Below are 25,470 nucleotides of genomic sequence, written 5' to 3'. Positions count from 1 at the left end.
TAAAAGAGATGTAACTACCAAATTCAAAATATGAACCTAGATGGGATTTTAAAAAAATGGGTATAAAAGACATTCTTTGAACAACTGAGGAAATTTGAATATGAGTTGTATAACACATGATGGATAATGATTATGTATTATATTAAATATTATGGAAATATTATTAATTTTCTTAGATATGAAAATGGTATTGTGGTTATGAAGCAGGATGTCCTTATTCTTAGGAGAATGCACACGGGAGCATTTTATTTTATTTTATTTTATTTTTTTTTTGTGGTACGCAGGCCTCTCACCGCCGGGACGTGCAGGCCCAGCGGCCACGGCTCACGGGCCCAGCCGCTCCGCAGCATGTGGGACCCTCCCGGACCGGAGCACGAACCCGCGTCCCCTGCATCGGCAGGCGGACTCTCAACCACTGTGCCACCAGGGAAGCCCCACACGGGAGCATTTTAGTGGTGAAGTGTCATGAGAGAGAGAAAACAAATATGACAAAAAGTAAATTAAATACCTAATCTAGGTGGAGGGCATATGGGTGCTCCCTGTAATATCCTTTCAACTTCTCTGTACATTTGAAAAATTTTATAATAAAAAGTCAGAAGAAGAGAATTAGCAGTGAACTCTGAAGGGGTAGAAGGTTCTAAAGGTTGGAAATACACCTATATCAAAGATTTCCTTTATTCCTTTCCTTCCTGGCTAATCGAAGTAGAAAATATACTCTTCTAAAGCTCACACCCAGTTATAGCTTTCTATAAGTGAGAAGTGGTTAGTGTTTGTTTCCACTATTGATACGTAAAATCTAGAATAAAACATACCACAGATTTTAGAATTTTTAAAGGTTGGCAGGGAGGAGGCCAAGGAATATGGTTATAGCTCATTTAAGAGTAACAAATAGGTAAAGACCTTTTTTTTAACATCTTCATCGGAGTATAATTGCTTTACAATGTTGTGTTAGTTTCTGCTGTATAACAAAGTGAATCAGCTATACGTATACATATATCCCCATATCCCCTCCCTCTTGCGTCTCCCTCCCTCCCATCCTCCCTATCCCACCCCTCTAGGTGGTCACAAAGCACAGAGCTGATCTCCCTGTGCTATGCGGCTGCTTCCCATAGCTGTCTATTTTACGTTTGGTAGTGTATATATGTCCATGCCACTCCCTCACTTTGTCACAGCTCACCCTTCCCTCTCCCCGTGTCTCCAAGTCCATTCTCCATGGTAAACACCTGTTTTAATAGGAGCAGCAAACTGGTGCCCTGTGGGCTGAATACGCCTTACAAGACGTGTTCTGTTTGGCTTACACGGCATTTAACCATCAGGAGATCTTACGTATAATACAGACTTCAGCTTTTTTTCTAGGTGAATCCGAAGGTTTGGCATACTAGACTCTGGCGTGGTCACAATGGATGACAGTGGAGTGGTGGCTGCCCCTTGATGGGTATGAACTTTATTCATTTCTGAACCTGACTGACTCCTAAAGGAATCTGACTTTTTGACAAAGAAAATGGGTGAACAGCAAGCTGTCCCTTCTGCTAGGACTGGCTTTACCAGCCTCCCCAGCTCTCTCTTCCTTCATATGGATATAGCTAATGAGAACATTATACTGGGAGGAGGGTGAAACCGAAGGGAGAGACTTTGGAAATTTATTATAATTTTAGAGTTCATAAAATCTTTGCCCAACAGTAATTAAAACTGTCTTTGGCACAAAGATAGACAACAGACCAATAGAACAGAGTAGAGAAACTAGGAAGAGACATATGGACACACTTGATTTAGGATCAATGTGGGATTGAAGAGCAATGGGGGAAAGATGGTCTTTTCAACTGTTTACCCATACGGGAAAAAAATAAACCCTGGGCTGTTGCCTCGCATATACACAAAAATCAATTCTAGGTGGACTGTAAGATGTCAATGTGAAAGGCACAGCAATAAAGTTTATAGGATACAGCAGATGAGAATATCTTCGCGACCTTGGGATAGGGAATGATTTCTTAAACAAAAATAAAAAAGCATCAACCTTAAAGGAACAAACTGATAAACTATGTCAACATGAAAAATGTTGAAAGAATGAAAAGGCAAGTCCCAGAGCTGGAGAAGATATCTGCGACACATGTAACTGTCAATGGGCACACAGGCAGAATATAAAAAGAACTCCTAGAAATCAATCTTTAAAAGACAGCCCAACAGAAAAACAGCAAGAGACTTGAACAGGCACTTCATAAAAGACATCCAAATGACCAATAAACACAAAGAAAGGGGCCCAACCTTATTAGTAATAAGGGAATCACAAAGAAAACCCACAATGTGTTCCATCAATGGATGAATGGATAGAGAGGTGGTAAACATTCACAATGAGATATTGTTCGGCCGTGAGAAGGAAGGAAATCCTGCCGTGTGCAACAACCTGGGTGAATCCTGAGGGCATTATAATGGAAATAAGTCAGACAGAGAAAGACAAACACTCTATTATATCACTTATATGTAGAATCCAAAAATGATAAACTCGGAGGAACAGAGAGAGTGGTGGTTGCCAGGGGCTCAGGGGAGGGTGGGGAGAATGGGGAGATATTGGTCAGAGGGTACAAACTTCCAGATAGAAGATGAGTAAGTTCTTGGGGTCTATTATACAGCATGGTGATTACAGCTAATAATACAGTACTGCATAACTTGGAAGTTGCCAAGTAATCAGATCTTCAATGTTCTCACTACAAAAAAGAAATGGCAATGATGTGACGTGATGGAGGTGTTGCCTGATGTTATGGTGGTAATTGTACTGCAACAGATAAATGTATCAAATCAACACACTGTACACCTTAAACTTACACGATGTTATATGTCTGTTATATCTCAATTAAGCTAGAACCGTAACTACCACATACCTACCAGGACTGTTGAAATTCAGGACTGTCAGTACCTAGGATTGGAGAGGAAATGGAGCAACTGGAACTTTCCCATTTTGCTGGGGTGGGGATGGGGGTTGTAAACCAGTATGACTACTTTGGAAAACTGGAACTATCTACTAAAATTCAACAGCAGTCTCACTCCTGGGCGTTTGTCCAATGAAAATGTATGCATCATATAGACGCCAAAAGACATGCACAAGAGTGATTTTAAAACTCTCAAATATCCATCAACATGCGAATGGATAAACAACCTGTGGTATATTCTCACAAGGAAATGCTACACCGTGATGAAAATGAGCAAACTAGAATTATATGAAATAACGTGGCTGTTCTCGTAAACATAATGTTGAAAGAAACACAAAAAGGAATACACAGTGTTTGATTTCACTTACATTAAGCTCAGAACGAGCAAAAGTGTGCCTCTGAAAAGGAAGGAAGAGGTAGCAACTGCGAGAGGACACGTGGGGTTTTAATGACTTATATCTTGATGTTGGGGATGGTTACACAGGTGAACTCACTTTGTGATAATTTGTCAAGCTATATGCTTAAGATCTGTGCATTTTTCTGCATGTAGGGCATACTTCAATAAGTGAAAATATTTGCCCAGATGTGAATAGCAGTAGAGCGTGTGCTACATGTCAACAAAATATTCCAAGGGTCTGCCAATCCAGTGCTCTCAGTTTTACTTAAATTACACCAAGTGCCCGTTAAAGTTAAGCTTGGGGCACTTAGGTGCTGCTGCTTTATAGAAGTTCAATGAATTAGAAGATACAGACAATGAATTGGGTGGGTACTTTTTATGGTGCATTAGGAAAGCAACAAATAGTGGTCCCATATTGCCTGGCTGGGAGCTGTAAAGAAACTGAGGAAATACTTTTCCGCTGAAAGCACAGGTTTGAAAACTGGCTAGACACATTGTTAAACTGCAGCATCAGCTGAATTCTTACCTAAGGTGGTCATCCATGGGAGCAATTCAGGTCCTGCTTGACAAAGACCGGGATCCTGGCAAGTGGAATGGCGGTAGGTGGAAGCGTCCAAGGACCCAAGGATGCCTGATGAAGGTAGCCTATTTGAAGCACTGCTCTCCCACTGACTCTTTCCCACTAGGAAAACCTAATGACCCACCTCAATAATCAGCAGGTCCAAATGTGGCTGGGGCCTAAGGACAACAGTCAAAAATTGTAGAGGGAAGAGATCATTTACACCTCAAATGAACTGTAGTCATTATCCGTGCTATGCTAGGAGAAGTCAGGGAAGACTATGCATAGATTTGCAAGTGCTTGACAAGGAGGTGAAGTACCAGTTTGGATCCTGCAGAATTGGTTGCTATGGTGAGGCCTCATCGGAGACACGGTGTTCAATGCTACTGCAGGATGAAAGTCTAATGGTTTGTTGGGTTGGCTGACTCAGACCTAAGCCTAGCACTGGCCCAGGCCATCTGGCAAGAAAGGTAATTGTTAGTAAGAAGACACACAAGAAGTAGAGACAGTGAATGGCAGAAACTTAGACCATCTTAAGCAACATGTTGCTGAGGGGCCCACGGAATAATATGATCCCTCAGAGCTGCCTTAAAACCTGAATAGCTTCCTGGGTTTCTACGAGATTCCTTTCCCTTACTACCATGTGTATCCTTTATCAAAAACAAAGCAAAGCATTACTTGAGGTAGTATATAGTCATACTGGGGCCCAGGGCAGGCCCCCAAATATGTCTCAGTGGCATATCGATTGTTTTGAATTAGTTACTTAAGAAACAACCAATGCAAGAAGGACACTTTGATGCTCCTCTCTATTTCTCTGAAACCAGGAAATAAACCTCTCATGTGAAAGGTGCCTTCCCTGGGCTGGGAGGTAGAAAGACATCATTATCGTCAGAGACAGGGAATTCAGGTCTGAGAAGCCTGTATAAATAAACCTTGCTACTTCTTTACTAATTTACTACCCAAGCCCAATCTTTGCTTAAACTCCTTATAATTATGCACCCGAACCTAAGTTTCTCTGTCCTGTCCAATCCTCACAAATTTATTGTTTCTTTATACACAAAGACATAAAAGTTACCTACTTTTGGTCACTCTCTGTGCATCATTTTATGATCTCCTGTGCCCACAAAACTAAGTTGGGTTTTCTCCTGTTAATCTGCCTCGTGTCAATTTTATTATTAGTCCAGCCACAGGAACTCGACAGGGACAGAGGGAAATTTCCCCCTCCCGCTAATACCAATCTCTTCCCTGGAGCCAGAAAAGTCCCAACTAACACAGGAAAGGCACCAGGGCAGAAGGAGGAATGAAGAGCACAGAAGGGGAAGAGTAACTGTGGGATCCTCAGCTATATGTTTCCACTGATTACTCTCATTTCTGAAAACTTTCCAACTTGATTCTGAAACGCAGTGTTCCCAAAGTTCTTTTCCTTCCTGGAATAATTCATAACCTTATGGAACTGAAGGGAAATTAGAGCTCATTCGGCACATTAGGAGAGGAGAAAATGGAGGTCCAGAAAGAAGAGATCTCCTTTTTATTCAATTTCCTTCAGCCACTCTCTTTTCCCCACCATTTAAGCATGGACGTTCTCAAATCAGCTGCCCCTTCTCCCTCTAGACTCATAATTTCAGCCTCCAATTATACATGCATCTGTCCGCTCTTAAATTTTTATCCTAAGTGCTGAATGCTACCCGCCGCTCCTTTACAATATCAGACGCCAGTGATCTATGGGGTATGTACTTGCAAGTTTCACCAATACCCAAAACTCAATTTAGTTAAGATTGAAATCTTTCTCCTTCATCCCCTCCCAGCTTCTTCATTCCTGCTATTAGCAGTATCATTTTTAAAGGTTCCTTGTCTTAAACTTTGTTTGTAACTTCAAAACAGTTCATACAAAAAGGATAAAGAATAAAATAACAAACACCCCTGTCCCTATGATCCAGACAATATCTGGCTGTGTTTGCTTCAGACTGAACAACATTTTTATAGGTAGACACGGCTGGAAGTCCTGTGCCCCATTCAATCTGCTCCCTCCTAAGAGGGTAGTTCCTCCCCAAAGCAGGTCCCGAGACAAAGGCTGATGAGCCTCAGAATTGATTCGGGAGGTGCAGGTACACGGGCAAGGGAGTGGGGAGGTGGCTCAGGAAGGGAAAGCAGCCAGTAGGTCCCGTTACTAAGCAGCTAACACGGCGGGCAGCGCAACTGATTCCTACAGAAAAGCTCCAGCAAATGGTGTTAAACACACCTGAGAATCATTGTGACCGATGAATGGTGGGGATGGAGCATTTATACCCCACACCCACTAGTCATTTGGGTGGCTGGGGGTGGGTGGGCGTTTCCAGCCCTCTGTGGACTCTGGCAGCCTGAGGGAAGCCTTTCCACAAAGGTGTTGGCTGTCAGAAGTTAGGCTGTTGTGTACAAAAATGGTAAGGGAATACAAGGGGAGGTGGGCAGAGTACCGACAGCATCTGTGACAGTGTGTATCCATCCTATTGACATCGTTTACCTTTACGAGTGTTAAACATTTTTAATTTTTTTAAAAAAATAAATTTATTTATTTATTTTTGGCTGTGTTGGGTCTTGCTACGAGCAGGCTTTCTCTAGTTCCAGCAAGCAGGAGCTACTCTTAGTTGCGGTGAGCGGGCTTCTCATTGCAGTGGCTTCTCCTGTTGTGGAGCACGGGCTCTCTAGGCGCACGGGCTTCAGTAGTTGTGGCACACGGGCTCAGTAGTTGTGGCTCACTGGCTCTAGAGCGCAGGCTCGGTAGTTGTGGTGCATGGGCTTAGTTGCTCCGTGGCAAAACATGGTTAATTTTTGTGTAATATGATATTATTGATAACACTGATGATGATAATGATGATGAAGGGGAAGAGTGACTCTAAACGTACACCAGTCAACATGAAAAAGGAAGGGAGTTTGGGAAAACAACTTTGGTTCAAAGACCTGGTTAACTACTTATCGAACTCGTATCACGTGCCTGATTGATTTCCCTTTAATAGACAGGAAAAGAAATAAAGTACACTTTATTAGACTTTGACAAAATTTGGTTTTCTCCTGTATCTTCCTTCATCTCCTTCGTCGAGACTGCAGGGTTATTAGGCTTAAACTGTGATGGCTATATAAGATTACAAGTCTTTGCTAAGAAGACTACATATGATCAAGAATGTATTAGAACATCATCTCCTTCTTAGCTGCAATCCATTCGCCTTCCTACTGAAAGGGAGAAAGGTGTGTATGCACGTGTGTGTGGGGTGGGGGGACTGGGTGACGGAGACGAATCTCAGCCTCACCATCAGGTGACAGGCCTGCAGGGATGTTCTAAATTATTGAGCAAAGCCAGGAATAGTTTGTCTTCATTGAACCTCACAGCCAACAGGACTCCTGATTTAACTAAATAAAACTATAAAACAATATGTTTCCTATTCCCTTTTGCAGAGGCCAAAAGGATTTAAAACAATCTTTAAATAATACTCCTCATAGATCCCATGATTGGACAAACCCAGACCTCCCTCTTTAAGAACGAGCGGACAGAGGAAAGTCACCTGACACGTGGAAAGATCCAGCAGTCCAGGAAGATCTTTTTCAAGATCGGAACAAACAGTCACTCGTAAAGCAGACCCCATACAGCAGGATAAAAAAATTTTCTTAAGTCTCAAATTGAAACTCAAGGAGGCACCCACAAATTTCATATTTCAAATAAGGAATGATTACAGAATTTGAAAACCCCACGGAGATAGTGAATAACTAAGCGGGTTTCGATCAGAAGTAAAATATATTGGTGAAAATAACTTCTGGAAACAGCATACATTTTACATTTAAAAGAGAGGTAACGTTTTCATAAAGTAATTCCATACTACTTCTCTACCTGATTCCATTTCCACGTAAAAACAAGGCTTATGAAAATCAATAGGAAAATACATTTCATGTCATAACATTTAAGTAGTGACTAGGATTACTGATAAAGGTCACGTAGAATGCAGAGTCCTACACGTTAAAAAAAAAATGCCTTCGTATTCTATTGGAACCGTTGATCCTCCTTATAGAAAATCGTACTTTTGTAAAAAACATGAGATTGGCAGAAAATTTCAGGAATTCACGGAGTCCCTAAAGCCCCAGAGGTTCTAGTGATCAGCCTGGTGACCATTCGTGGTCTATGAACACCAGGTTAAGAATCCTTTATTCAGAGAGAAGCAGAGGACACTTACGTTGTATAGAGGGATCGTCTTCATCACTTTGTACTGCTTAGTGGGGTCCATTTTATACAGGTGACGGTCAGTGACAAAAATTGCTCGATCTTCCACCTTACTAAAGCGATTCACCTGTAAGAAAACAAAATAATAAACCACAATATATCACCGAGAATGAAATCAAATGATCTGTCAGGGAGACATCTAGGAGCAGAGGTGGCTGGCTGTGGAGCCAGATTCTGTAATAGATGTGCGCCACCTATGACCACTCTCTGGATGCAACAGAGATGGAAAAGGAGTGTTTCCAGATTTGTGGAATTTTACAATGTAAATTTCACAAGTTTACCATCTAACAGGGAAAACAAGAAAAACACAGAAGAATTAAAGAACTAAAAACACGTAACCCAGACATTATAATGAAAGTGAAAAGGCAACCCACAGAATAGGAGAAAATTTTGTAAATCATATATCTGAAGAGGAACTTTTACCTAGAATATATAAAGAATAGAATATACGTTGTATCTAGAGTATATAACTCAATAATAAAAAGACCCCCCCAAATTTAAATGGGTAAAGAATGTGAAGAGACATTTCTCCAGAGAAGACATACAAATGGCTGTAAAAAACATGAAAAGATGCTTGACATCATTAGCCATCAGGAAAACGTAAATCAGAACCACAGTGAGGTACCACCTCACACCCACTAGGATGACAATAATAAAAAAGACAGTAACAAATGTTGGCCAGGATGTGGAGAAACTGGAACCCTCGCTACTGGTCGGGGTCTAAAATGATGAAGTTGCTTTAGAAAATAGTCTGGCAGCTCCTTAAATGGTTAAACATAGAATTGCCATGTGACTCAGACATTCCACTCCTAAGTATATAAACAGGGGAATTGAAAACATATCCACACAAAATCTTGTGCCTGAATGTTCACCGCAGCCTTAATCATAATAGCTAAAAGGTAGAAACAACCTCAATACCTATCAACTGATGAATGAATAAATAAAATGTGATGTATCCATACAATGGAATATAATTTGGCAATAAAAAGAACAAAGTACGGATACATGCTATAACATGGATGAACCCTGAAAACATACCAAGTAAAAGAAAAGAGTCACAAAGGACCGTATGTTGTATGATTCCATTTATATGAAATGTCCAGAATAAGCAAATCTATAGAAACAGAGCATAGGTTAGTGGTTTCATAGGGCTGGGGGAGATGGGAGGTTTGGGGGGAAGACAGCTAAGGGGTGTGGGGTTTCTTTTTGGGTTAATGAAAACGTTTAGCAATTGGTTGTAGTGACGGATATATAGCTCTGAACACACTAAAACTGCATACTTTAAAATGGTGAACTGTATGTTAAGTGAATCATATCTCAATAAAGCTGTTAAAAAAAAAAAGCCTATTTGAAACAACTCATTCTGTCCCTTTCCTAATGCACTGGGCAGGTATATTTCAGATTAAATTCCCTAAAACATGTTTATGAATCTACATGTTCTACATTAAATCTACTTACGTTAAGTGAAATAAGTCAGAGAGAGACAAATACTGTATGATATCACTTATATGTGGAATCTAAAAAATACAACAAATTAGTGAAGATAACAAAAAGTAGACTCACAGATATAGAGAACAAACTAGTGGTTACCAGTGGGAGACGGGAGGGGTGGTATAAGGGTAGGGGAATAAGAGGTACAAACTATTAGGTATAAAATAAGCTACAAGGATATATTGTACAACATGGGGACTATAGCCAATATTTTGTAATAACTATAAATGGAGTATAACCTTTATAATTGTGAATCACTACACTGTACAGCTGTAACATACAAAATAAAAAAGATTAAATATTCAAAAACAGATAGTGCCTTCCTATTGCATATAACATAAATAATTTCCTCATTATTATTACTCTCCATAAAAAGAATGCACCATATGAGAAGGCAGTAAGTGCCCACACAGGAAGGATTCAGTGTAAGCTAAACAGACATCTGATGTGGGTGCGGTGGAAGGGACAGGCTTTAAACAGGAAGTCGAAGGATCTCCAAGGTACCCTGCCACTCAGATTCCACGATTCCTTTATCTGACTTTCAAGAGTTTTCCTATCTGCCACTATTCTACTTATTTGACTTTACATATTTCTTCAAGGGCTCTGGCTCCTTTCTGACAGGTTTCCTCATGTCATGCTCTCTCTTAACTGTTTATGATTTTCTACTCCCTCCTTTTTCTCTTTATCCATGTATATGTCAAGATACTGCTCAATTTCTCATTCTATTATAAAACCTCTTCAATTCCTCTAGTAAAAAATGATCATTCTGGGCTTCCCTGGTGGCGCAGTGGTTGGGGGTCTGCCTGCCGGTGTGGGGGACACGGGTTCGGGCCCTGCTCTGGGAGGATCCCGCATGCCGTGGAGCGACTGGGCCCGTGAGCCACGGCTGCTGAGCCTGCGCGTCTGGAGCCTATGCTCCACAGCGGGAGAGGCCGCGACGGTGGGAGACCCGCGCACCACGATGAGGAGTGGCCCCCACTTGCCGCGGTTGGGGGGGCCCTCGCACAGAGGCGAGGACCCAACACAGCCAAAAATAAATTAATTTAAAAAAATGATCATTCTTTTTTCTCTATTTAAAAATTTTTTTAATTAAAAAGTTTAAAAAATTATTTTTAAAATTGAAGTATAGTTGATTTACAATGTTGAGTTAGTTTCAGGTGTACAGCAAAGTGATTCAGTTATACGTATGTGTATCTATTATTTTTCAGATTCTTTTTATTTATTTATTTATTTTGGCCATGCCGTGCTGCATGAGGGATCTTAGTTCCCCGACCAGGAATCGAACGTGTGCCCCCTGCAATGGAAGCGTGGAATCTTAACCACTGCACTGCTAGGGAAGCCCCTCAGATTCTTTTCCCCTATAGGTTATTACAAAATATTGAGTACAGTTCCTTGTGCTATACAGTAGGTCCTTGTTGGTTATCTACTTTATATATAGTAGTGTGTATATGTTAATCCCAACCTCCTAATTTATCCCTCCCACCCCTTTCCTCTTTGGTAACCATAAGTTTGTTATCTATGTCTGTGGTTATTTCCGGTTTGTAAATAAGTTCATTTGTATCTTTTTTTGTTTTTTACATTCTATATACAACTGATATCATATGGTATTTACCTTTCTGTCTGGCTTATTTCACTTAGTATGATAATCTCTAGGTCTATTCATGTTGCCACAAATGACATTATTTCACTCTTTTTTCATGGCTTTTTTCTGAACTTCTACAACACAGCTGTAGAATCAATATATAGGATATATGCAGAATTAAGAATGAAACAAAAAATTGACCCTGAAACCAAAAAGCACAGGTTTTACTTTTAAAGCAGGATACCTGAGAATAGGAGAAACTATTAGTCTAAGTGCCTTTTTTTTTTTTTTTTTGCGGTACGCGGGCCTCTCACTGTTGTGGCCTCTCCCGTTGCGGAGCACAGGCTCCGGACGCGCAGGCTCAGCGGCCATGGCTCACGGGCCTAGCCGCTCTGCGGCATGTCGGATCTTCCCGGACCGGGGCACGAACCCGTGTCCCCTCCATCAGCAGGCGGACTCTCAACCACTGTGCCACCAGGGAAGCCCCAGTCTAAGTGCTTTTGCTAAAGGAAAACACTGGCTACATCATTACTCTTCGCTTGTGGAAAATGATAGGGAGGAAGGTTGGCCGATGCTTATAAAACCAAGACAATTCAGTTACATCTATCCTTAGTCTCTTAGAAAGCAGAAGTTCTCACTTAATAATTGGAATGTTTTAATAATTTTAAGGACAGCTGACTTGTAACTTTTAGACCATGGATGCCTGTCATGAAAAGTATACTTGCTAAAATAGCTGTGTGGAATGCTGTTTTTTAAACTTATAGTTGAAGCTATGTTTAGCAAAAGATGTTTTTACTTATTAATCTTGTGATAATAAATCTACTGACTATATCGTCACTAATCGAGCTCTAATTAACTGAGCCAATATCAAAGGTTATAGATTGTCTTAAAATTGGAAGTCTATCCAAAAGCTGCTTTCCTTATAAAATAGCTACAAACAAGTTATCAAAATAGTCATAAATAAGACTAACAAATTCACTTCAAAACAAAGTAAAAATCTCACATACAACTGTAGGATTTCTTTTTTTTTTAAAATGAAGGTTAAGAAACAGCTAAACTAATTTGTGGTAAAAGAAATCGGAACAGTGGTTGCCTGTGGTAGTGGTGGGGCTTGGCTGGGAAGGGAGCTGAGGGAGCTCTCTCCGGTGATGGAAATGTTCTGTATCTTGATGGGGTTGTGATTTACAAAGACGTGTGCACTAGTCAAAGCTCAGTGAACTGTATACTTGAGATCTGTGCATTTACCTGTACATAAATTATAACGCAATACAAACAAATGCATGAACAGAACAAGAACAATGTAGAATCTCAGATATCCAGGGCAGGTTTTTATTTATTGCCTTACTATTTCATGAACAGTACTCCTGTGTTCCAGCCTGCCTGGAAGCTCCTTGAGGGTAATGACCGTATGGTGCCTACTTTCTTGTACCTCACAGCCCCCTAGTACAGAAGTGGGCAACCTGTAGGACTTAGTACATCCTTGCAGACCAGTGGGTTTTGAGAGTACTTTTTTTTTTTAAAGCTTGTTTTTACTTTCTTTTTAAAATTTACTTATTTATTTATTTATGGCTGCATTAGGTCTTCGTTGCTGCGTGCAGGCTTTCTCTAGTTGCGGCGAGCGGGGGCTACTCTTCGTTGTGGTGCGTGGGTTTCTCATTGCGGTGGCTTCTCTTGTTGTGGAGCATGGGCTCTAGGTGCGCAGGCTTCAGCAGTTGTGGCTCACGGGTTCAGCAGTTGTGGCTCGCAGGCTCTAGAGCGCAGGCTCAGTAGTTGTGGCGCACGGGCTTAGCTGCTCTGCAGCATGTGAGATCTTCCTGGACCAGGGCTCGAACCCGTGTCCCCTGCATTGGCGGGCAGATTCTTAACCACTGCGCCACCAGAGAAGTCAACAGGCTTTGAGAGCACTTTTAATCCCACAGGATAATTTCAAGTAGTCTTCTTCCCTACATGAGCCAATCAGTGTTGACGACAGGAACTGTCTGGCTGAAAAACAGATGGAAGACGGCTGCAGCACACTGCGGAGGATGCATTATGTAAGAAAAGCATTTCCCCAGTGGCAAGTGAAAGCATAGTGGCTCAACAGCTTCAGGCCCCACTGCCCAGCTGGGTCGTGGAAAAGCTTCATGTCTTCACTGAAGAAAGAGCAACCACGGACTTCTCACTTTTTTATTTCTGAGGCTGGCAGCCATTTTATTAGTCAGCTGTCTCCGTCATGAAAAGCTCCCTAACATGGCATGTACTATATAAGCACATGGATTACTGTTTTGTTATTTTTTATTCTCCTTGTTGAAATTATTGAGATTTACTTGTACATTTTCTTTTCTCTCATAAAGTATCTTTTCCATGCATTAATTTAATTTTTCCCTTCAGAGTCTAAGTCCCTGGAGGGCAAGACTTTTACCACCAGCCATCACTATAAGACTCTGCACACAGAATGCCAACGGACCTGAGGAGCTGTCCTCAGTGGTTCCGAGTCTGTATTTGTAACGCTGCGTTGCTTGGTAGTAGCTACCCTTCTAAGATCTCTTTTATTTATTTATTTATTTTTATTTAAAAACTTTTTTTTTTTTTTTTGGCTACCCTGTGCGGCTTGTGGGATTTTAGTTCCCCGACCAGGGATTGAACCCAGGCCCTCAGCTGTGACAGCACGGAGTCCTAACCACTGGACTGCCAGGGAAGTCCCTAAGATCTCTTTTAGACTCACAACTTCATTGAGAAATGTGTCTTTTTATTACCAGAAATCTAAAGATGGGATTGAGCTTATTTTTTTCTACATTTTGAAATCCAGCACCTGACTCCTATTAATTGAAAAAAAGTTATACTGGTAAGCATTTACTCAAGTTAAGTAATTTGATAATTTTTTTCCCCAAAGTTTACAATGTGCATTTTCAAGTACTTTAAAAACTGCTGATGACATACGAAGGAATGACATGAAGTCCTCTGTTACAACAGGAGTCTGAGACTGGGAGATGGGAGTTGAGATAGATAAGAAACTAAAAAGTGAAAGTAATTTCATAGAAATAAAAACATAATACAAATAAATATAAATATAATTTCACATGAAGAAAACAAACCTGGATAATGGGTTTGGGAGAAAACGTACGTGTGTGGTGCTGCAGAGTGCTACTTGGTTAGAGAGTCAGAGAATGCCCACATCTGCAGGTAAATCTTTTCCTAACAGACAGAATTAACCACAGGATATTTTTGTAAATAAGTTGTTAACAACTTGCTGATTAGGACGGTTCAATTTTAGATTTGGGTAATATTTAAATCAAGATACCAAGCACTGAAAATTTCTGAATGACTACCATGTCATGTGTCTCAGTGACTGAAAGGAAAAGGAAAGCAAAGCAAAACAAAACAAAACAACAAAAGAACCCACTAAGAACCTTCCCCTTAGTAGACTAGAAGGTATAGTTGTGATACAGTTAACTAAATTAGGATAGGTAGGGTAGGATATAGTGGAATATATTGCTATAGGTAGGATACAGCAAACTAAACTTCAAGTTTTAGTTTGAATTTTATTGTCTTCTCCCCTTTGCCTCATAGTTTTAGAAATCAGTCCATTTTCTAAACATTCCTTTACACAGAGCATATTTTCCAGTCTTCAACTTGACAAAAATGGTATCTGTAATTAAGAGAAAAACAGAGTCTATGTGGTAAAGTAATAGCCAGTCTTGGTAGTAATTATTTACTTCACATAGCAACGGTTTTTGCCATAAAAGAGAACTGGCACTTGTCATAAGAGTTGAAACAAGGTGGTTGCAGAGCTTCTACATCAGCGTTTTTCTGAGTTGTTTTGCACAACCCTAGCCTTGTGCGATGCTTTGTGAGAGACAGGTTTCCAAGTCAAGCAGTTTGAGGAACTGCAAACCTCGTCCCCTCCCCCTTCCCCCCCCCCACCCCGTGCCCACCAGTGGAGTTCAGATCCCACGGATACATCAAAGGCTTATAGAATTCTGCACTTAAAAAGCATGTTTAACTGTTTAACCCAGCCTTTCCCAAATACATTTAGTTGTGGAACTCTTAAAAAAACAAATTCATATTCAATGGAACATTGGTTTGTGAAAACCCTCTGGGAGAACACTAGTCATTTGTATCCATCTTAGAGTACAGAAAACAGAGAACGTCTAAAATGGAATCTGAATGACAAGTAAAAGTAGGGCTCCTCAGCTTTTGTGAAATCACACTGAGAAATATGAGTGTGTTGCAAAAGAAAATGAAAAAAACAAAACTTGTTGCATAATTTCACAAGGTCACACAAGATTCAAAAAAACAATAGGCACGGTGGTAAAGTGGAGGGTATAGCCCTTCTTAGGATGTGTCCATGAGTTAATCTGGAAATCAACAAACAAAAACCTAAAAGCAGCAGTTACACTGAAGCACTGTTTAGAAACAATTCATTCTTTTTAATGTAGAAATGTAATTTCTAAAGAGAACAGGTCGTAAGACTTTACCTTGAGGTTTAGCAACTCAAATCATCCTTAAAGCATGAATCAAATGAGTGGGAAGGACACTGATGTAAGGAAGGACTTTTCCTTTGAGTTGCATAACTCAGCTCAGTCAAAGCGGCAAAGACAAATGTCTTACGTACACATGTGAATTTGTAAATTCAGACTTACTTAAAGTAGTTCTGGCATAGGGACACAATCTTTGTTCCTCTTAAACTCATAATGTAAGAGAAAAACTAGATCACAGACTCAGTATTAGATAAGATCTCATCTGATGTCTCCTATTACCCAAGCTAAAACCCTCAACCAGAGAAAAATCCCTATCACTTGCTCTTGCCTGAACACTTCCCGGGATCTGTCTGTAGGTTTCATCAACTCCACAGGGGGCCAGAGATCAAGTTTCCCTGGAGTCAGACCAGGAGAGGACACATTATGGGTGCAACTAACTATTTACCAGGTCTCCCACCTTAAAGGACATTTTATAATTGTAGTTAATGGAAAGTGGCTGTTTCAAAAAGAACCAAAGCATAAAGAAGAGGGCTTTAGTAAAATCATATCGTTTCCCTGGTTCATCCTTGGGGATTGAAAAGTTTCCAAAGATGACATTATCTAAGCTATAATGTGAAGAAAGACACTGTATTATTTTGCATGGAACTTAGAAATACAGAAGCATGACTAAAAAGTTTTCAGTTTTTATGCAGTAGGGCCCAGGGAGAGACATACTGTCAGACGTCACATTGCTATCAGTAGAAAGACAGAATCAGAGATGCCAGGCTTTTCTACAGCAGATGATGTAATTCTCAAAACCATCCAACTCCCTCTGATCAGTTGTTCTGATGACTAATTTGACTTCCCAGATATCTTGATACTAGAAAGGAAGGTATCCTAGATAGTAGATAAATTCACTAAATGAATTCACTAAAATGGTACCTTCCTTTGTCAAATTCAAAAATTGGCATTATGGCTTATACTCTTTTGTGTGGGTGTGTGAATCTGGTTAGCAAAAGTCATTTCTTGGTTGTCTGATCAGCTCTAGGTATACTTATAAAATAGAGTTTCTGGATCTAGGAGTGCAGAATTAGACTCCACACTTTGGTAACCAGCCCAAGCTACTGCCAGCAAGCTTTTCTTGGAGACATGTAGTTCATTCTAAGTTTAAAACAAGCTGCTCTCTATTTTGTTAAAAAGTCTGTATTGTATTGAGTTGATCTTTTTTCCATAGAATATTTGAACGCTAATACCCATTAAATAATAATTCCCCATTACTCCCTCCCCCCAGCCCCTGGTAGCCACCATTCTACTTTCTGTTTCTATTAATTTGACTGTTCTAGATATTTCATGCAAGTGGAATCACACAACGTTTGTCTTTTTGTGTCTAATAACTTAGATAATATCTTCAAGGTTCATCCACATTGTAGCATGTATTTCATTCCTTTTTTTTTTTTTTATGGCTGAACAGTATTCCACTGAATGGACACACATATTCTTTACCCATTCTTCTGTTGATGGACATTTGGGTTATTTCCACCTTTAACTACTGTGAAGAATGCTGCTATGAACACTGCAGTACAGTCAATTATCTTTTAAAGAGATTTAAACGATAATAAAAGTTGTAGGTATTTACCCACGTAGCTACCATTTCCCTTGCTCTTCATTCTTTGGGGTATGTCCACGTTTCCTTCTGCCTGAAGGACTCCCTTTAACATTTCCCATGAGTGCATACCTTCAGACATGCCTAAAAAGGTCTTTATTTCACTTTGGTTTTTGGAAGATACCCTTTGCTAGATACAGAATTCTAGGTTGACAGGTTTGTTTTTCTTTTCTTTCTATAAAAAAATTTTAAAGTTGGTGCTCCACTGTCTTCTCACTTGCATTGTTTCTGACAAAAATTCTGATGCATCCTCATCTTTTTCCTCCGTCTCTGTTCTCTTTATCACTGTTTTTAAGCAGTTATGTCATGTTGTGCCTTGGCGTAGTTTTCTTCATGTTTTTTTGTGTTTGAGGTCTGTTGATGAGTTTATAGTTTTCATCAAATGTGAAAAAATTTCAGCCATTATTTTTTCAAATTTAAAAAATGTTCCCTCCTCTTCTCTCTTACAGAGACTCCACCTGCACTTATATTAGGCCACCTGAAGTCGGCTCATGGCATCCTAATATTCTGTTCTTTCGGGGAAGCATCTCTCCCCGCCCCCCAACCCTGTGTATTTCATTCTGCCGTGAAAGCACGGAGTCTTAACCACTGGGCCACCAGGGAAGTCCATGTATTTCATTCTGTATTTCATTCATTGCTATATCTTCAAGTTTACTCTTCTTCTGCATATGTCTAAACTGTTAACTCCATCAAGCGTATTTTTTTTAAACCTCAGACACTATATTTTTCATTTCTATTCATAAAATATCCATAATTTTATTAAAACAATTGTTTTAATGACCTTGTCTGTTAATTCTATAATCTGTGTCAGTTCTGGATCAGTTTGATTTATTTTTCTTCTCATTTTAGGTTATAGTTTCCTGCTGTTTTTGTATGCCTGGTAATTTTTTTTTTTAATTAATTCATTTATTTATTTATATTTTTGGCTGTGTCGGGTCTTTGTTTCTGTGCGAGGGCTTTCTCTAGTTGCGGCAAGCGGGGGCCACTCTCCATCGCCGTGCACGGGCCTCTCACTGTCGTGGCCTCTCTTGTTGCGGAGCACAGGCTCCAGACACACAGGCTCAGTAGTTGTGGCTCACGGGCCCAGTCGCTCCATGGCACGTGCGATATTCCCGGACCAGGGCTCAAACCCGTGTCCCCTGCATTGACAGGCAGATTCTCAACCACTGTGCCACCAGGGAAGCCCTGCCTGGTAATTTTTGATTGGATGCCATGCACTCTAATTTTATCTTCTGAGTTTTGGATATTTTGTATTCCTATAAATATTTGAGGGCTTTGTCCTGGGACACTGTTAGATTACTTGGAAACAGTTTGGTTCTTCTGGTGATTTGTTGGGTGGGATTAGGGCAGTGTTTAGTCAGGGCTAATTATACCCCACCACTGAGGCCAAGGTTCTTGTCAGGATTCTACCCAATGTCCCATGAATCATGAGGTTTTTCCAATCTGGCTGTGGGGACAGGCACTACTTGCAACCCTGTGTGAGCACTGGGCATTGTTACCTCTAATTCTCTGCGTGGTTCTTTCCCAAGCCTTGGGTGGGTTCCTCACATGCATGTGCTGAACTACTCAGCTGAACACCTGAAGTGGACCCTCTGAAGATCTCTGGAGTTCTCTCTGTGCACTCTCTCTGCTCTGGTACTCTGTGCTGCAAACTCCAGCTATCTTAGAATCTCCCAGCTCGCAGCTCTGTCTTTCCGGTTAGGGAGCCTACCGAGCTCTGCTTTGGCTGCCCCCTGCTCATGCCACAGACCAGAACTCTCTCCAGGAAGTAAACTGGCCAATGGTAGGGCTCACTTCATTTGTTTCTCATCCTTCGGGGATCACTGTCTTTCCTTGCTGGATGTGCACTGTATTTTTTTTTTTTTAATTGAAGTACAGCTCACTTACACTGTTGTGTTAATTTCTGCTGTACAGCAAAGTGACTCAGTTATACACATATAAACATCCTTTTTAATATTCTTTTCCATTGTGGTTTTGTCCCGGGATATTGACTATAGTTCCCTGTGCTATAGAGTAGGACCTTGTTGTTTATCCATTCTGTATGTAATAGTTTGCATCTGCTAACCTCAAACTCCCAGTCCAACCCTCCCGCATGTGCACTGTCCTGAAAACCAGTTTCACATATTTTGTCCTTTTGCTTTTTTAACCTTCATCCTTTCATTCATTTTAGTAGATACACTGTATTCTACTGTGTTCATACATGATTATTTATTAATCCAATCACATACTGATGCATACTTACGTTTTTCACCCAGTTTTTTGACTGCTACAATGTATGTAACTATTCATATATCTATCTTTGGATATATGTGTAAATATATTTCAGGATAAATCCTGAGTTATGGAATTCCTAGATAAAGTGATCTGTGTATTTCATTTTATTTATTTTTAAAAATTTATTTATTTATTTATTTTTGGCTGCACTGGGTCTTCATTGCTGTGGCGAGCAGGGGCTACTCTTCGTTGTGGTATGCAGGATTCTCATTGTGGTGGCTTCTCTTGCTGCGGACCTCGGGCTCTAGGCGTGCAGGCTTCAGTAGTTGTGGCTCACAGGCCTAGCTGCTCCGTGGCATGTGGGATATTCCCGGACCAGGGCTCAAACCCGTGTCCCCTGCATTGGCAGGCGGATTCTTAACCACTGTGCCACCAGGGAAGTCCTGGTCTGTGTATTTTAAATTTTGATAAGTACTGCCAAATTGTCCATTCAAAAGGACTGTACCTTATACTCCTACCAATAGCATTTCCCTAAACCCTTGAGAATACTGGTTCTTATCAACACTTTAAAGTTTGCTAAATTTATAGTTGAAAAATAATATTTCACTATTTTGATCGGAATAATACTGCAATTATGCACTTTTTGAAGATGTGATACAAAACAGCTCTAAAATCACCTAAATCTGGACCTTTGTTATAAGTAATTCTTTGATAATTTTCTTAATTCCTCCTTTGGAATATTGGCATATTTATGTCAATATCATTTCTGGGGTCAATCTAGGCAATATTTTTCTTAAATTCACCCATTTCATTGGTATTTTTAAATTTATTTGCATAATTTTTCAAAATGCTCTTTTACAATCATCTCAATTTTCCCTCTCTTTTTTGAAAACAAGTGTTTTAAGGTTTTAAACACCAACTATATCCCTTTCCTTCCACTTTCCAGTTTCCATATTTCCACTTGCTCAACTGCTCTCATCCCCAGGTAAAAAATAGTGCTCATGTGTCCTGCTTCAGATAAGCAAATATAGTCATAGCACATAATTCCCCTCCACCCCACTTCCAAGTCTCACTATGTCCTTCTCCCTTTTCCAAATTACGTTTTCTCCCCATTCCCTGTTTTTTTAAAAAAAATCATAATAAAACATGTATAAAAAGTACTGAATGGCCGTTAAATACAAGCCAGACCCGTGTGCTACAGACAAAGTGCTATCAAAGATACATGCAGAAAAAGACAAATCCCTGACCTCAGGGAGATCCCCCTTCTCCTGTCTTAAAAAGAAATGGCTACCAAAAATATTCACTTCCCTAATTAGTCTTTATAGCCTAACCCCAAACTTGTAGTCACTTAGCCATTCCATCAATGCCTCACCATATATACAGGTAGAGCTCACTGATGATGCAGCCAGTTATGTACCTATTGTTCTGTTTGACTGTGGTCATAGCTAAGTCAGTTTCACCTGAAATCAGTCTTTTCTTTCCAAGGAGGTCTCTTTCAAGCTTGCCTTACCTTACGGACGTGACAGGAAAAGAGGACGTTCATGTATTTGTCCTTCCGTTTCAGTTCATTCGCAACGGGGACGAAGGTGCCTGAGGTCTGAGGTGTATCTGGCTTCTGAAAGAAAAAGGAAACACGATAAAATGAGTATGCTTAAAATTTTATTTTATTTTATTTTAATTAATTAATTAATTAATTTTTGGCTGCATTGAGTCTTTGTTGCTGCGCACGGGCTTTTCTCTAGTTGCGGCGAGCGGGGGCTACTCTTGGTAGCAGTGCGCAGGCTTCTCATTTCAGTGGCTTCTCTTGTTGTGGAGCGTGGGCTCGAGGCACGTGGGCTTTAGTAGTTGCGGCACGCGGGCTCAGTAGCTGTGGCTCGTGGGCTCTAGAGCGCAGGTTCAGTAGTTGTGGCGCACAGGCTTAGTTGCTCTGCGGCATGTGGGATCTTCCCAGACCAGGGATTGAACCCGTATCCCCTGCATTGGCAGGCGGATTCTTAACCACTGTGCCACCAGGGAAGCCCTACTTAACATTTTAGATGAGAAGGCAGTCTTTTACTGCTTTATAACTCTACTCACATAACTTCACACATGTACTTTTTACCTCCCCATCCCAGATGATAAGCTACTAAAGGGTTATTATAACACCAACGATCCTAGAATATTTTAAAAATAAGGAATGGGAGAGAGGGTGAATTCCCAGCTTTGGGAATAACTGATACAAAGGTGGTAATTAAAAATAGTTGCTGAATTATGCAAGGGAAGGTTTAAATGATCGAAGCCAGATTATTGAATGTACCTAATTTATATGGGTACAAGACAGAGAACTCTCTTTAAAGTGAGGGAAACATCGAATATCGTACACTGAGAAGCAATAAAACCTTTTAGTTTAGTATCTCTCATAGAAATTTAGCTTCTGAAGGTGTCTTAGTCTTTCTACAAATACTTGGAGAAAAATTCTTCTCTTTCTTTGTTAAGGGAGCAGCAGTGGATCCCACTCTGTCCTCCTGGACTTACCGAAGCAAGATAGTTGCCCTCCCAGGCCCTCTGGAGCCCAAGGTCAGCCCTTTGACCCTTCAACATTTCTACAGCCGCAACCTTTGCCCTAACCTGGGGCAGGTCTGAAGCAGGTATGGTCTTGATGAGCTGGGATGCTCTCCATCTATAAGTAAACAAGCAAAATGTATGAGACTTTAGACATAACATCCCATTCATTCTCAAAAATGACTGAAGCAGCCATTAAGTAGCATTAAATTCCTTGCGTGCTACCCTAAAAAAAGTAAAATGCCTCTAAAATACACGTAGCTGTACGTGGACAGAGATTTTTTGCAGAACTTCCTCTGCTGTTTGCGTGTTTTGGAAGCAACCGGACTTGAGTGATATGTGGACTCTCTTATATCTATAGTTAGGGTGTAGGAACTTTAGATTCATCATTCATTCACTCAGCAAATGTTTTCTAGGCACGTACTAAACTCCAGATGCCGTTCTAGGGAGTGGAAGCACAGCAGTAAACAAACAGATGAAGGTCCTTTCTGCTAGGTGCTGATATTCTAGAGAGCAGAGACAGACGAGATATAGACCAATGCTTAAATACACAGTATGGATGATGTGATTAGTGCTATGGAAGAAAATAAGGCAAGGAAAGGGGGACAGGAGTGCAGCAGAGGGAAGGGCCAGGGGGCAGGTGTTGGTCACAGAGGGTGGTCTGGGAGGCACCCCTGATAAGGATGTGTGAGCAGGAAGTGGAGGTGCCAGCTGTATGGATACTTGTTCCAGGAAGAGAAAACAGTGCGTGCAAAGGCTCTAAAGTGTGAGCTTGTTTGGTGTGTGAGAGGACAAGCAAGGAGTCCTGGCAGCTGGAGCAGGGGCCTGGGGGAGGGGAACAGGAGGGGGTGTCAGAGGGAGAGCCGGGGCCAGGATCCACAGAGCCAAGGGGGCCCTGTGCCCGGTCAGCCTGTCCCCTCTTCGCTGCCCACAGGGGCCCAGGACAGGGTCCACAGCTGACCGACTCCAGAGACCCATGGCAAACAGCTGTGCCGCGGAACCCGGACCCGAGCCACCCAACCTGGGGGTGGTGTAGCACACGCTTCCTCATCCCGATCAAGTAACCTGCCATCTTTAAACACGTGTAGACGACAACAGCTGCCGCCGGAAAAGTGAGCAGCCTTGGCCACGTGAAGAAGAAGCTGGGCGTGAGGAAGGCTCCCAGCCTTCCCAGGATGAAGAAGAATTACTAGGAGGCGTGGGAGCGAGCTGAAGCACGATTAGACACACACGGAGGCGGCAGAAGAAAACAAGACCCCACAATCACAGCAAAATCCTTTAACACACTTCTCTCAGGATTCCACAGATCAAAAACGCAAGAATAAATGAAATGTGATACAGGGACTAGACCAGGGGTTGGTAAACTACAGCCTGTGCCAAACGCGGCCCATAGAGCTAAGAATAGTTTTTACGTGTTTAACCGAACAAAATAAAATATGTGACGAGGACCATATGGGGCCCACAAAGCCTAAGATATTTACTATCTGGCCCTTTACAGAAAAAGTGTGCCTTTGAACTAGATTAACACAGCTGGCAAGATTCATTCAATGTGTGTGTGTGTGTGTGTGTGTACAGTCAAGACACAGAGCAGATGTATTATGTTCAAAATGCTCATTGACTATAAGCCCTAAGAAGGCTGGGACAGTATTTCACATCTTTCTTGTTTGTCACTGTATCCCTAGAACCTAAGTCAGTGTCTGTGACACAGCAGGTGTTGAGTAAATACTTGCTGAATGAATAAACTGAGTTTTACAAAAAATAATCAATTCTAGGCTATACATAAAACCTCCAAGTCTACAGTGCAACATCATCAAAATCAATAATTCTTTGCAGCCGTTAAAGATATGACATAGATCTTTATTTATTGTGATGGACAGGTCTCCAAGACTTATTTTTAAGTAAAGTCATATAACCATACATAGAGTCCTCCTTGTGGAAAAAAGAGACGGGAAGAAAACCCAAATGCATACACACTCACAGTATAAGCACACATTTCCATAGTACTTATTATGTGTCAGGCACTATCTGAAATGCTTTATACATATTTACTCATAATACTTTCAACAACCCTATGAGCAGGTGCTATGATTATGGCCCTTTTACAGATAAGAAAACTGAGGCACAGAGAGGTTAACTCATTTGCCCAAGGTTACACAGCTAGTCAGTGGCAGAGCTAGAATATGAACCCAGGCTCCAGGGTGTGTGTTCTTAACCACTGTATCGTGCTTCTCTTGCGTGTGTATGTGTTTGTAAGTGTGTAGACAAAGATTTAGAAGGATGCAAACTAATTGTTAATGAGTGGTTATCTTAGGGGAAAGAAATAAAATGGGGAGAGACAAGAGGAGGTGTGGAGGATTTCAACTTTATATCCTATAAATTTTTATATTCTGTCACTTTATTTACTTTAAAAAAATTTTTTTGGCTGCACCGCGTAGCATGTGGAATCTTAGTTCCCCGACCAGGACCGAACCCAGGACACTGCAGTGGGAGCACAGAGTCTTGACCACTGGACCTCCGGGGAAGTCCCTATGTCGCTTCAAAAAAAATGAGCATATATTCACGTATCATTTAATCACTTTTTAGATTACGTCAAAAATGCAGGTGACAGATGACATAATTCATGAAAAAAGATTTATCTGTGCAGTAAAAAGTCTGCCAAGATTTACAGCTAACATTTATAGTATTGCATGGGAGAATGGAGGGCTGGGGTGCTTTTGCTTTCAATAATGCTCTCCTGTTCTATTTTTTTCTTTTTATGAGCAATCATTTTTTTTAAAAGCAAATGAGATATGCATTAAAGAGTTTTCCTTGCATGCGTTTTCTTTCTTTTAGCTATCTGCCATTCAATACATTGATTTACATTCAATACATCAATTACATCAATATGTTAATTAGTTCATGGTGTTCTGGGCGGAATACCATAATGCCAAACGACCACATTTGAGAACCATCAGCCTAGTTTATGCGACTAGATGGCTGTACCTGAGACATAGCTAAACATATCTGGTGCACGCTGTCAACAAGCAAGCTCAAAAAACGATGAGAAAGGAGCTATGAATAACTACAAAGTCAGATGCAGGGCAGTTTATTAAGAAAATGAAGATTAGCTGGAAAGGTATCAAATGTTGCATGGGCATTAATTAACTTATTTACTTATTTGTTTAAAAAAATAGCTTGCTCTATAACAGTGTTTTCTGCCTTTTACTTTAAAATCACCTGGAAAACTTTAAAAAGGACCTCCGCTTGGGCTCCGCTCCCCAGCACCGTTAAACAGGGCTTTCTGGAGGTGGGACTTGGGCATCAGTGTGTTTTATAAACTCCTTGTGAATGTCAGGTGCGGGATAGAGAACCCCTGCTCTGAAAGGATGAACAGACATCCTAGCATGAGTGATATGTGGTGATTTTAATAAAGTT

The 25,470-nt window shown here is 40.8% G+C and overlaps 1 protein-coding gene across 3 annotated transcripts in view; it reads right to left on the bottom strand.

Moving 5' to 3' along the window:
* Positions 1–25,470, bottom strand: part of MYO1D (myosin ID) — a 350,137-nt gene that overhangs the window by 133,438 nt on the left and 191,229 nt on the right. For all 3 annotated transcript variants that reach the window (XM_059997534.2, XM_059997536.2, XM_059997535.1), the window contains exons 18-20: positions 22,030–22,174; positions 21,026–21,130; positions 8,080–8,193 (exon numbers count right to left, since the gene is read on the bottom strand). In XM_059997534.2, coding sequence (XP_059853517.1) covers positions 8,080–8,193; positions 21,026–21,130; positions 22,030–22,174 — 364 coding nt within the window. The remainder of the gene's footprint in view (positions 1–8,079; positions 8,194–21,025; positions 21,131–22,029; positions 22,175–25,470) is intronic.

The sequence above is a fragment of the Delphinus delphis genome, chromosome 19 (genome assembly GCF_949987515.2).
Source record: "Delphinus delphis chromosome 19, mDelDel1.2, whole genome shotgun sequence".
Taxonomy (NCBI): Eukaryota; Metazoa; Chordata; class Mammalia; order Artiodactyla; family Delphinidae; genus Delphinus; species Delphinus delphis.
Note: the sequence above shows the minus strand (reverse complement) of the source record. Positions and strands in the feature narration are given on the sequence as shown.